Source organism: Pleuronectes platessa, chromosome 2 (genome assembly GCF_947347685.1).
Source record: "Pleuronectes platessa chromosome 2, fPlePla1.1, whole genome shotgun sequence".
NCBI classification, from domain to species: Eukaryota; Metazoa; Chordata; class Actinopteri; order Pleuronectiformes; family Pleuronectidae; genus Pleuronectes; species Pleuronectes platessa.
Genome location: NC_070627.1, coordinates 4,222,853 through 4,235,720, shown reverse-complemented (window position 1 = coordinate 4,235,720; position 12,868 = coordinate 4,222,853). Strand labels below are relative to the sequence as shown.

The 12,868-nt window shown below is 43.1% G+C and overlaps 1 protein-coding gene across 1 annotated transcript in view; it reads left to right on the top strand.

Moving 5' to 3' along the window:
* The window catches only part of stab1 (stabilin 1), a 46,641-nt gene that overhangs the window by 15,688 nt on the left and 18,085 nt on the right, over nucleotides 1–12,868 (top strand). Inside the window, exons 19-43 of the mRNA XM_053411428.1 lie at nucleotides 413–475; nucleotides 1,178–1,270; nucleotides 1,358–1,444; nucleotides 1,542–1,653; nucleotides 2,331–2,517; nucleotides 2,744–2,837; nucleotides 3,272–3,430; nucleotides 3,707–3,802; nucleotides 4,452–4,544; nucleotides 4,688–4,735; nucleotides 4,885–5,021; nucleotides 5,614–5,725; nucleotides 5,870–5,947; nucleotides 6,094–6,195; nucleotides 6,332–6,436; nucleotides 6,829–6,963; nucleotides 7,164–7,292; nucleotides 7,809–7,862; nucleotides 8,145–8,258; nucleotides 9,022–9,217; nucleotides 9,878–9,973; nucleotides 10,162–10,207; nucleotides 11,016–11,095; nucleotides 11,177–11,302; nucleotides 11,768–11,841. Of these exons, the coding sequence (XP_053267403.1) occupies nucleotides 413–475; nucleotides 1,178–1,270; nucleotides 1,358–1,444; nucleotides 1,542–1,653; nucleotides 2,331–2,517; nucleotides 2,744–2,837; nucleotides 3,272–3,430; nucleotides 3,707–3,802; nucleotides 4,452–4,544; nucleotides 4,688–4,735; nucleotides 4,885–5,021; nucleotides 5,614–5,725; nucleotides 5,870–5,947; nucleotides 6,094–6,195; nucleotides 6,332–6,436; nucleotides 6,829–6,963; nucleotides 7,164–7,292; nucleotides 7,809–7,862; nucleotides 8,145–8,258; nucleotides 9,022–9,217; nucleotides 9,878–9,973; nucleotides 10,162–10,207; nucleotides 11,016–11,095; nucleotides 11,177–11,302; nucleotides 11,768–11,841 (2,616 nt within the window). The remainder of the gene's footprint in view (nucleotides 1–412; nucleotides 476–1,177; nucleotides 1,271–1,357; nucleotides 1,445–1,541; nucleotides 1,654–2,330; nucleotides 2,518–2,743; nucleotides 2,838–3,271; nucleotides 3,431–3,706; nucleotides 3,803–4,451; nucleotides 4,545–4,687; nucleotides 4,736–4,884; nucleotides 5,022–5,613; nucleotides 5,726–5,869; nucleotides 5,948–6,093; nucleotides 6,196–6,331; nucleotides 6,437–6,828; nucleotides 6,964–7,163; nucleotides 7,293–7,808; nucleotides 7,863–8,144; nucleotides 8,259–9,021; nucleotides 9,218–9,877; nucleotides 9,974–10,161; nucleotides 10,208–11,015; nucleotides 11,096–11,176; nucleotides 11,303–11,767; nucleotides 11,842–12,868) is intronic.

Below are 12,868 nucleotides of genomic sequence, written 5' to 3'. Positions count from 1 at the left end.
GACAATTATTCACCGAATCTGTTTCCATTGCACAAAAAGGGCGGTTTCATCGATTAAAAAAATTCATAAAATCAAGTCTAATCTCCAAAGCAGTTTTCTTTTTGCAATAAATCAAGATCTCAACTACATGTTTTTATTTATAAACACTTATAAATACAGCTGCATTACCTCACAGCTAGAGCTGCCTCGGGGTCAACTCTAGTGAACATAAAGGTCAAGGTCTGTGCTTCATATTCTGGAGCAGCGAAAGCAGGTGATGATGAAGTGAGCACATCTATCAAGGATTGTGTAACCATGTCAAAATCCTTTCAGCATCGACCAGATGTGTGATGTCTTCAAAGCTCATGCTGACGTTAAAAGGACAGATTGTGAAAGTGTTATTAACGTATGTGTGTGATTGTGTGTTTTTCAGGGTGAGTGTGTTCACTGCAGTTACCTCTATGAGACAGAATGTCCAGCTGGCAGCACAGAGATGGTAAAATACGTCATTGTTACTGCAACATCATTTCTATTCTGTTCAATTCCCCCCTGAGATCTTCGTACTGTGTATATATAGATTTATGCACCGGGTTTGGTAGTTCATGAATAAGGTGAAAGCTTGTGCTCAAGGGAACGATGTGACTGCTGGTATTAATGGTTTGTGTTAAAGGTCTGAGTGTTCGATGGAGTCACAGTGATGTCATATGCTATTTATACCCGTGAAAGCACAGATTACACTTGGCGTCATAAACATAAAACATTTTTAACGCTCGTCCTACTCTGTACTCTGCACAAAACTCAGCTACTCATAGATTTTCATTTATTAAACCCTACATTTTACATGTAAGGATCAACTTTGAGAGTATTTTAACATATAACCTCTGTGTTTTTACCCTGTCAAAAGGGTTTTCAGCAGTTTTTCTTTTCTCGTGTTGAGGGTTAAGGTCAGAGGATGTCACACCATGTTAAAGCCCTATGAGACAAATTGTGATTTGTGAATATGGGCTATACAAATCAAATTCGATTGATTGATAACAATAAGAATTGATTAACTCTTGTTTTCAGTCTATTACGTACAGAATATTGCGTCTATTATTTCGGTGGACGCCATTCCGAGCATGAAGTTGTTCACATTGTCTATTAAAACATGTATTTCCTTGTCTTTCATGCACATAATGATTTACCTCTGTATCTCCAGGACAAACATCAGACCGGCTGTTTTTACCTCGCGTCTACTCTGGCACACAAACAGAGTCTCGGCTGCGCTAAGTACTGCAACACCACCAAACAGGTGAGAGTGGAAACACCAGAACCTGCATCAGGAGCCTTATTTATACTGAACATTGTGTGTCTGTGTCTGTGTGTGTGTGTATAACAGGTAGCGGAGTGTTGTAAGGGTTTCTATGGTCCAGACTGTAAACCCTGCATTGGAGGATTCCAGAATCCCTGCTATGACAAAGGAGTGGTGAGCAACAAGCAAACAACTGGGTCACATGAGTCTTGTCTCTCAAGTGATTTTGCTTCACTTACATTTATTTGTTTATTTATTTCACCACATGCAGTGCTTTGACGGTATCCAGGGGAATGGCTCGTGCGGCTGTCAGTCAAACTTCAAGGGGCTCGCCTGCCACATCTGCTCGGATCCATCCAAGCACGGGGAGAACTGTGACGAAGGTAACAGCCGCGGGTCTCCTCGTCTTCACAGCCTGGGACTCGTGTCCACAGATCGATACTGAGCCCCTTGTGTCTTCAGAGCCCGAACCCATCAGGGATCAAATCGATGCTTCAGCTGTTCCTGGTGTTTGATTGAATGTGTAGAAATGGCTGCATTGATTTCCCCCAGTTGCTTTAATGCAGGGCTGTCCAAACTTTTTATCCTGAGGGCCACATATAGAAAAAAATACGAAGGTCTGGGCCACTCACGCCGCCACAGTCGAGTCGTGGCAGCGTTCTGAGGGACAGCTTCAATACAGTGGGCCATAGTCGGGTAATTCAGCTCCTCATGGACACATTAATGCATCCAATAGTTCTTGAGACATTTCGAATAAAACCCCAAAAGTCAACCTCATGGTGGCGCTAAAGGAAACCTGAGGAAATCACAGATGGAAATACAATTATTCCTTAGGTGACGATTGTCTGTCATGAGTAGCTGCTCCATTCTAAAGAAATCTAACATTAGTTTAACTGAATCATAATTTTCTATTATATATTGTACTGTGTTTTGCTGTCAGTTAGTTATTTAGTTATTACACTTTTTTAATGATGTATTTTGCCTTGTGTTTCATTGTTCTGCTATTGTGTGTGTTTGTGTGTGTGTGTGTGTGTGTGTGTGTGTGTGCTTGTGTCTTCAGAGTGTCGGTGTGTCCACGGCCTGTGTGATAACCGTCCAGGCAGTGGGGGTGTTTGTCGAAGAGGAACTTGTTATGAAGGATACTCTGGGGACCGCTGTGACAAGATGGCCACGCCCTGTAACTCTGACGGGCTGCAGGAGCACTGTCACATCCACGCGTACTGTACACACACAGGACTGCAAACCACGTATGTGCATTACACTGTGCAGGCACGCTTAGTCAGGTTTAGTCCCAGCACATGCCGAAGTGTCCTTGGGCAAGATGCTGAACCCCAGAATGGCCCCTCATGGATGTTGAATGCAGCAATTAGAAGCCACTTTGGATAAAAGCATGTGTTGTCGGTAGTTTCTCCTGTTGTTACCTGAACCTGATTGTGTTAGAACCAACCCATGAATCTGTGTGTGTTGCCTCAGGTGTGTGTGTAGGGATGGATACGAGGGTGACGGTCACTCCTGCTCTCCCATCAATCTTTGCCTGAAGAGCAACCGAGGAGGCTGCGACACCAATGTAAGTGTGCTGGTGTTTGTTTAAGCTCCCTGGAATTCTTAATATTTTCATCTGACCTATTCTATTTGACCTAGAAATAATATGCCCCCTTTAAGCTGGTAAAGCAGGTTCACGTGCCCTGTTTGGATGAATCACCGGCCTCTCTTGAGCTGGAGAGAAGAGGTTCTGTGTCTGTTCAGTGTTCATTCTGACATTTTTATTACAAAGTGAGAAGTTCACCTGGCATTTAGGCGTTTGTCTGCTGATGAAATTCTACGTGACGGGTGTACTTGCTGCACCTGGATCAGCTCTGTTCAGTTTAAAATGGCAGATATTGAATATCAACATTGTCAAACTGGCAGTTTGTCAAGTGTGATTTTTATACCTAAACTTGGACTTGGATTCAAAGCTGTCAAACTGCATTTCTAGCATGTCCTCTCTCTGCTTCCCTACAGGCCGACTGTGTGTACGTGGGTCCAGGTAACATGTCGTGTGTGTGTGTCGAGGGCTGGACAGGTGACGGCAAAGTGTGTGTGGAGATCGACAACTGTCAGTTGGAGAGTCGAGGCGGCTGCAGCCCCAATGCCAACTGTAACCACTTGGGACCCGGGCAGGTCAGTTCATCAAACTTAAAGTTAATACTTTTCTGTCATAATTTAAGTTTCGTACATTGTACATTGTAATTCGCTTTGTAGCTTTCTTTGAAACAGTCATTCATAAATCGTATTATTCTTATTCTTCTTATTCTTCTTCTTCTTCTTCTTCTTCTTATTGGTGGTAGTAGTATTATCTATCTAGTATGAACAATCTATGAATCAGCTTTGTGGCCGTACATTCTTTAAAGGACTGTTAAGAACTTTGTTTGTGTGTGTCTCACTGTGTGACTGTAGAGTGAGTGTGTGTGTAAAACAGGTTACATGGGCAACGGGATTGTGTGTGACCTGATCAACCCCTGTCGCAAAAACAACGGAGGCTGCCATGAATTGGTACACACACACACACACACAAATATACACACACACACACACACGCATAAAACACAGCAATTAGCTTCAAGGTTGTCTAGCTGTGAGCGACTCCGGGATCAGGACAAACTTCTGCCACAGAAACGTCTTGTGAATGATGATGTGGTGGTTTAGAGTTATAGCTTCACCATGGATTTGAAATTGAGTGCAGTAACAGGTGGGCGGGGCTTCAGCCGCCTCTGATTCGAGGATGTTGAATTTTCCAAATGTAAAAAGGTCAGAGTTGTCTCCAGCAGTTGACTCTACTGAAGCATTAGCACTGCCAGGTCCAAAATGGTTCAAAACACTGGTTGGGGTTATGAGCCCATGTCCAACCCATAAATGTAGGTTTTTATACTTTTGTCAAAAAATAAGATATTAAAACCATCATCATAAAAAAATAAAAAATAATTTAAGAGGCGTGGCAATCCATCTCTGCCACAGTTTATGGTCATTCTTCCGTAGAAGGTAGTTGTCAGTTAGTCAGTAAGTTAACTGTGATAGAAGTTAACTGTGAACTAACTCGGACAGGTTGCAAGGTTGTGATTCTGCTTCATCTTAAGATTCAGAATTTATTTCTGTAATGAGTGAAAATCCCCGGTGATCCCTCGCTGCTTTTACACCATGTCAGGCAAAGTGTAAGGCGATGAACGGCACTCGCAACTGTACCTGTCCTGAAGGCTTCGCTGGAGATGGGACCATCTGCTATGGATCGTTACTGGAGGTGACTGTTCACATCAGCGTAATGCAGGCTGAGTCGTTTTTTTGCATAATCCAGCTAACGGACAGACAAACAGCAATGAAAACATAACTTCCTTTGTGGGTTAAAATGACATTCATTACTTTAATAGCTGTGTGTGTTTGCAGGAAATGGACCTGAACCAACTGATGTTCCTTTTCCACATACGGATTATTGTGAGGAGGCACCAGACTCAAATCTTCACCACTAACAAAGCTATGATGCTAACATGCTTTTCAGGCTAATACATCTGCGAGGTTAACAAATCTACATCATTGTTAATGTGGGTGTTTGTGTGTGTGTGTGTGTGTCTGTGTGTGGTTAGTTTTGTCCTGCTGTTCTTCAGGAGCTAAGCGGTGGGAACCTGACAGTGTTGGTTCCGTCAGAACAAGCAATGAATAACATGACTTCACATGAAACCTCGTTCTGGTACAGTCGTCACCACCTGCCTCACTTCCTGCGGTAAGTCACCTCACGCACTAATATCTTGATATAATAATTTTCCTGTTTCTAATAATAATAATGATGCTTTTAAAAACTGTGTATCATAAACATCTTATGAAGAAAATGAGTCGCACTGTGGCATTCACAAAAGGTAGTTTGAAAAGATTCAGTTTGATTTGATGACACAGTGTGGAAAAACTGTGTATCATAAAAACATCTTATGAATAAAATGAGCAGTGAATGAAACATGCAAGAGAACCGAACTAAATATGCCAGTTTGAAAAGATGAGTTTCTTAGAAGAGACTTAAAAATGGAGAGAGAGTCAATGTTAAGAATGTCAGGTGGTAGAGGGTTCCAGAGTCGGGTGGCAGAGCGGCTGAAGGCTGTAGATTCCATGGTTGTTAAACGGGCAGGTGGTACAGTGAGGTGGATGGAAGAAGAAGGGTGCGGGGGGGGGGGGGGGCAATCTACAGCAGTTCAGAAAGGTATAGAGGAACTTCAAGGTGAGGAGCAGGATCTTAAAAGCAATGCAGTATTGTGGTTCAGAGGAGGTGAATCATCTTGCCGTGTGTTGTGAGTCTGTGTTCCTCTTGCTCTTCCTGGTTGCAGGGCCCACATCCTGCCAGGGATCTACTTGATGGAGGATCTGGAGGCACTGGTGGGAAGCCGGTTGCCCACTTTAAACCCTCTCACCTCCTGGGAGATCAGCAACAGCAGCGGCGTAAGAATGTGATATCTGTGTCTGACATGCAGCTAGTTTTTTACCAACTTTCATGCAAGTAACAGCACCATGTCCTCAAGCCCTCTAACGAGCCCCCATGCAACCATCTTCATAACCATAGAGCTTTGGCTTATTTTGTTCCAGGAGATTCAAATTGGAAACGCCTCCATCATCAAACGCAACCTACCGGCAACAAATGGCTACATTCACGTCATAGACCAGGTGAGTGTCACCTTCCTAACAGGAAAACTTTCACCACAGAACCAGAACTAATATGGTGGAACAGGTGTATTTCCGGACAGGGTATCTTATTTAGATGGATTCAATCTGATTATCTGCGAGGTAAAGTTTAATTTGGATGTGATCAGATACTGCGACTACCGATGTCAGGATTCCCCCCCGAGCCTCCCCCGCTGATGGGCTTCCTGAACTCCTCCACCAACTTCACTCTCTTCAGACAGTACGCTCTGGTGAGATACCTGTTGCTGCAGTCACCTGTGTGTCGATTCAAAACCTGGTTTGTTTTTAAACTGTGTGTGTGTGTGTGTGTGTGTGTGTGTGTGTGTGTGTGTGTGTGTGTGTTTGTGTGTGTGTGTGTTTTCACAGATGTACAACTTATCAGAGAGCTTAAATAAGTTAGCTAACACCATCTTGATACCCACGGACGACGCCATCAGGCGACACCTCAGCGAGACTAATTCCTCCGTCCTGGTAGGTCCAGATGATATGAGCCAGTTCAAAAACTCCTCATTCAAATGAATAAACCAGGTCAGGTGATGCTAGGTTGATGGGGGTTATTTTTGTTTTAACCAATCAACGCTGGATTTTCCCATCAACATCTTTTTTTTCTGTCAACGCAGAAGCATTAGCAAAAACAAAACCTCTCATTCACATATTTTTCTGGCTCTGACACACTAAGAGGACGTCATGCTGGGATTGGCCAGTTTTTTCCCAACAGTGGAAACAGCTGGCCCAACAAACAAAACTGGATTAATAACACAAATCAATAACACAAATCAATAACAAATCAATAACACAAATCAATAACAAATCAATAAAACAGAATCTTTTCCTTTTTGTCTGTATGTTTTGTATCTGTCCAGGACAGGGATGTGTTCAGGTACCATGTAATTCACAGCAGCGTGCTCTACCCTGACCAGCTGTCTGACGGCTTGCTCAAGAGCACTTTGTTGGGCAACGACTACCAAGTCCAGTTCCACCTAAACGAAAAAAACCAGGTAGCTTCACACCCATTACACACCCAGGGTGTTGGCTCAGTGACAACACCGTTGGTTTTTACATTCACCGGTTATCTTTTATATTGATATAAATAATTATAAATATTTCCAGATTTGAGCTCATTTGTGAAAGTCAAACCGGATGTGAATCTCGAACAGCCGGGCGGAGCAAAGAGTCTGATTTGTTTCTCATCCTCCAGACGGTGGTGAACAACGTTCCTATTGAAGGCACCTTCTATGAGACGTACAACACTGTCCTCATCGTCCTCCCGCAGGTCCTCAAAGTCCGCCGCAACAGATGCAGCAGAGAGGTCTACCTGACCAGCGATGTAAGGAAGAAGGGAGGGAGGGATGGTTCTATGAATGAATAATGTAGGAGACATAGATGGACACATGAATGGATGGATAAACAGACAACCAGTACAACCAGTAGATAGATGGACCAAAGAGCCAATAGAAGGACATGTGAATGATTGAATGGATTAACCTGATTATTTGTGTAATGCCTGCACAGCAGTGAGAAGTTCATCAGCGCTGGTTAGAGTGGATAATAAATCAGAGGTTGTAGCACAATCAATGAAGCACAAATGGCTCAAACTGAAGCATTTATTGACACTTGATGCTTCAAAGAGAAAAGCAACGAGCAATATAAATGAACACAGTGTAATACCACCCAATTTTGAAGGAGTTCCTCTTACAGGGGGTATTTAAACACATATTCATACATTTGTGAAGACCCAGTAGAGAGCACGCCTCCTCTTAGTCCCATTAAAGTCAATCAAGCTGTATTGTTTTTTGCTTCAACTCCAACCACTCCCTCTCTCTCTCTTTCTCCCTGTCTGCAGGGGAGGTGTACCGACTGCAAAGGATCACCTCGATGCGGATATGGCTTCAAACCAGTAAGAACCGTGTGTCAGTGTAAAGAGGGTGGACACAATAAAATTAATACCCAAGTACTATCATAAAAAAAATACAGGATCTACCTGTAAAAAAAATGACCTCAGAGTTTTATTAACAAAAACACTGTGGCATTCACAAAGAGAAGTTTGAAAAGATTCAGTTTGATTTGATCGCACAGTGTTGAAGTGTGCATGTTGTATATTGTATCTCTGTAGGCACCTTTCTTATTCTACAGCTCTCACTGTGTGTATCTGTTGTGTTTCTTACGCCTTCTACTACAGATCCAAGAACAGTTTCCTGCAGACATGAAGTCGAACTGTCAATACAGGAAGCGTTTTAATCGCCGGAGGAAGTGGACGCAAGGCTGTGCCATCAAATGTCTTCATTCCACCTTGGTCTGCAAATTGTATTATTGCTGTTACTGCTACTAGCCAGAATTCTATGCCGTGCATGAAGTATGATTTACTGCAGTCGTTCACGTTGAAAATTTAAAAAAGTCGCTTTAGAGGACTAGTTTCTAATTTCTCGGTCATGCACAGACCGTTCTGCCACCAGTGCCGCTCCTATCCGTTGGTGTAGCTCAGCTGATACTCTAACAAACCTGCATAGCTTACAAACCTATGTTACTAGCATGCTAGTGAGGCTGAGGAAGCAGATTGGCTCCAGGAGGAAGTTGGTGCCAGGCTGTGAAACATCATTGGTTTACAGGGCATTAGGGTTTCCCTTGGTTTGCTGATGTAACAACTATTTCTACTGCTGCTGCTACTTGTAGCTACTACCACTACCCTTCAGTGCTACAGATCAGTTTGGATATAGAGAACTCTTTTATTTTGCAATTCAATGATGGTTTCCTGGTATTTTTTGCCTTGAGGTGAAGCCATAACAAACATTTGCATAATATTACATATCATTTGGCTGACGCTTTTGTCCAAAGCGACTTACAATAAGTAAACTCAACATTTATGAGGGGCCATTTAGGGGTTCAGTATCTTGCCAAGGACACTTTGGCATACAGATGGGGAAGAGTGGGATTTGAACCGGCAACCTCCCAGATGGAGAACGACCCCTCTACCCCCTAGGCCACACCGCCCCATAATAGACACTTAATAGGCATAAAAGCCAAAATAATACTGATAATACCATTTGTCTGTCCTGCAGGATCACAGCTGTTGCCCCGGCTTCTTCGGTCACGAGTGCTTCAAGTGCCCCGGGGACGTCGGCAGCTGGTGCTCCGGTAACGGGCGGTGTAAGGACGGTGTCTTCGGCACCGGGGAGTGCAGCTGCTACGAGGGCTTCCACGGCACCGCATGCGAGGACTGTGAACCAGGAAGATTCGGAGTCAACTGCTCGTCCGGTGAGGACACTCATCCTGACAGAGACACTCCTCAACACAGAGAGAGGCCCTGAAGCCTTGTCTGCAGTGATGTGTTTCTGCCACAAGGGGGCCGTTACTTCGTTAAACTGACCACACACACACAAAAGTAGACTTCTTGAGGCTAGAGCTCTATCTGGTGCTCGTTGGATGGAAAAAAATCCAAATCATCTGTTTCTCAGAAATCTGTCAGTGGATAAGAAAGACATACAAACTGTAGGTATTTGATCTCAGACTCAGAGTCACATAATCAAGTGACTTAATGAAGACAGAGAGAAGAAAACCTCAAATACAGCTCAGCGGCCTGAGGGCAAAAAATATGCAAATAGCGGTGTTTAGCAAAAAAGGTCTGTGCATGTCTCTTCTCTGCAAAACTGAGCTAATGAGATGCAGGCTTACTGATGGAGTCTAAGAGCTGCTGCTCACTAGAGGAGGAACGGGATGATTTGAGACAAACAATCTAAAGCAGCACAACAATGTACAATTCTCACAGACCAGCAAAGCTTACAAATCTGTGAGGATAACTCTAAGAAATCTGAGATTAATAATTTTTTTACACAACAGAACATATGTATTATACATCATTGTTTAATGTGTGTGTGTGTGTGTGTGTGTGTGTGTGTGTGTGTGTATCTGTTGCAGAGTGTGTTTGTGACCATGGGAAGTGTGAGGACGGTCTAGCAGGAAGCGGCAGGTGTTTGTGTTATAAAGGCTGGAAAGGATCATCCTGCTCTGCAGGTAAGACAGACACACACACACACACACACACACACACACACACACACACACACACACCTCACTGAGTGTTTTTCTCTTCCTTGTTATCACCTGAAACCATTGTGTGTGTGTGTGTGTGTGTGTGTGTGTGTGTGTGTGTGTGTGTGTGTGTGTGTGTGTGTGTGTGTGTGTGTGTGTGTGTGTCTCAGAGATCAAGGACGACGCCTGTGGAGGTGTGTGTGACGAGAACGCCAAGTAAGTCCTCCTGTTGTGACAATGGCTGAGTTGTGTATCATCTGTTTGTGTCATTTTTTTAAATGTACCTTGAGTATCACATAACTCTGTACGACAATTAACAAAATATAGAGATATTGACACCACAAAAAATACTGTGCATCACGATGTGTTAAGAGTAAGATATACAGTCTACCTCCTAGGATGTTTTTCTTAATTTATGGAACACATGAACGTGGTCATGCCAACAATACATTACACAATTCAATGAAAATAATATAGTAATGATAAATAAATAACTGAAAATTCTATTAAGTAATAATTAAGTATTAAAGCTGCACAGTATAAATAAATAAATAAAAAAAAAAAAAAAAAAAAAGAATAAGTAAATGATGCTTTTGTAATTTGGATCAACCACCAGGGCTACACGTTTACCTTTTTTGTACAACAGGATGGAGGGGAGACGTGTCGTTGATCTTTATATACAGTTCATTGTCAAAATATACAACAGTGTGTGTTTGTGGTGATTCAATTCAGTTGTATAGCTCTAAATCACAATAACATAAATTATCTTAGGGCATTTTACATAGTAGGTAGGACGGAACGCTAACCTGGAGAAACCCAACAGTGGGCAGCAGTGTGTCCCAGTGATGCTCTATGGCACAGAGGAACAGGCTAAATCAATGTGACAGCGCTCGTCAGGCTTCACATCACTGAAGGGAACATCACCAGACTTATTACATGACGCAGCACAATGATCACAGACAACAGGAGTCGTCAGTGGCAGCTTCAGGAGGAATGAGACAAACATGTTTGTGCTCTGCTGTAGCTGCATAACAGGGCCACAGGGAGGAGCTGCTGCGTGTCTGTGTGTGGCCGGATACGAAGGCAATGGGACCTACTGCAAAGGTAAAAACAAACACACACACACACATGGACGTGCCCCGTGCATGTATCAAATCTGAATACGTTTTTCTCTCTGTCTCTCAGAGCTGGATTTGTGCAGCAGGTCTAACGGTGGATGCTCAGAGTTTGCAGTCTGTGTGAAAGTGTCTGCAGGAGTGAGGACCTGTACCTGCAAAGAGGCGTACACCGGAGACGGAGTCGTCTGCCTGGGTTTGTAGTCCTGACTCCTGACCCCTGATCTCACAGCCCCAGCCTAGAGCTCCAGTCCTCTTATCAAGAGCTGGCAAATTCTCAAAATATCCACTATCAAATTCATGCCCTTGAATGTTCCTCAAGATGATATATTTTGTGGAAAAAAGCTCTGACATGTTTGGGAATCCTGTCTTTCTCTTTCTTCTTGGATTGAGAGAAGATAACATCAGAATCAGAATCAGAAATACTTGATTGATCCCAAGGCGGGTCTGGTCCTCCTTGCAGGGGGCATCAGTGTCTTAGCCCAGTCCAGCTGAAGGTCTGTGAACCCTCCTCCTCATGTCCACAGTGTGTGTCCAGCACAGAGTGGGGGAAAAGTGCCATTCAAGCTCTATGAAAAGAAACAAATACACCTTCCAACCACTCCAAAGCTTTCTGATTCACAAGTTGTGTATTTCACAAAGAAATATTTTGTGTTCACAGAGCTGGATGGCTGTCTGGTGAACAATGGAGGCTGCCACAAGTCAGCCGACTGCATCCGAACAGGTCCCAACATTGTAAGATATCACTGTCCTGTAATTAAATCTGAGTTTCCCGTGGTGCACAGGGTTAGAAATGACCCAACGCTGGGTCAACCTGGATTTCATGGTTTAATTTCCTCCTCAGTGTCCAGAGGCGGCAGTTAAGATCAAATAGCATCTGACGGCTCTTCTTCTTCTTCTTCTTCTTCTTCTTCTTCTTCTTCTTCTTCTTCTTCTTCTTCTTCTTCTTCTTCTTCTTCTTTATGAACAGTGAAAAAGCGTTAAATTGAGACACAGCTATACAATCCAGCAATGGAGGAAAACACAACCTTTGAGATCTCTTGTTATTCTGAGTGTACAAATTTGTATTTCTTCCTAATGAAACGGTGGCATGGCAAATCAGAATACAGCGGGCTGCCACTTTCCCGGGAACTCATCGTTAACACTTTGACAGGGTGAGAGTGTCCTTGGAGCTCTCACAGGGACTTTTACTTTTTTGCTAGAAACATGGTTTGGTGTTATACATTATATACAGGGAAAACATTGTTTTCCAAAACAATGATTTCATGTTCCTGCTTTAGGGTCGTTGGCTGTGCAGCAGTTAAATTAAGAAGGACTTGTTCTGACTTCAAACTTTTTTCAGAGATAACTCATTTTAACTTCTACATAGCCCAACACACAACACAGCTGTTGGTATAAACCACTTTATGTGTTATATTTATGATCTTGTCAGAGATTTTGCATTTATACAATTTTATAACTGCGGCACAGCAGTTTGCAAATTCTGGTTGACATGTGTTTACGGGCCGTGATTAAATCACCGTGTCATACTCATTCCACTGACGACAGAAGGAGACAAATACATAAATGAGATATGGTTAATGTGACCTCATTAAAACCCAATACAGCTACAGAGAGCAGGAGGACACTGGTGGAGGGTAGAAGAGCTGGATCTGTGGCTGTGTCTTTAGCCTGTTCACAGCTCAATCTGTGGCAGGGAAATTAAGATGGTAACTTTCTGTCGTCTCTATTTTTCTCTGTGAACAAACATCTTCAATGTGGA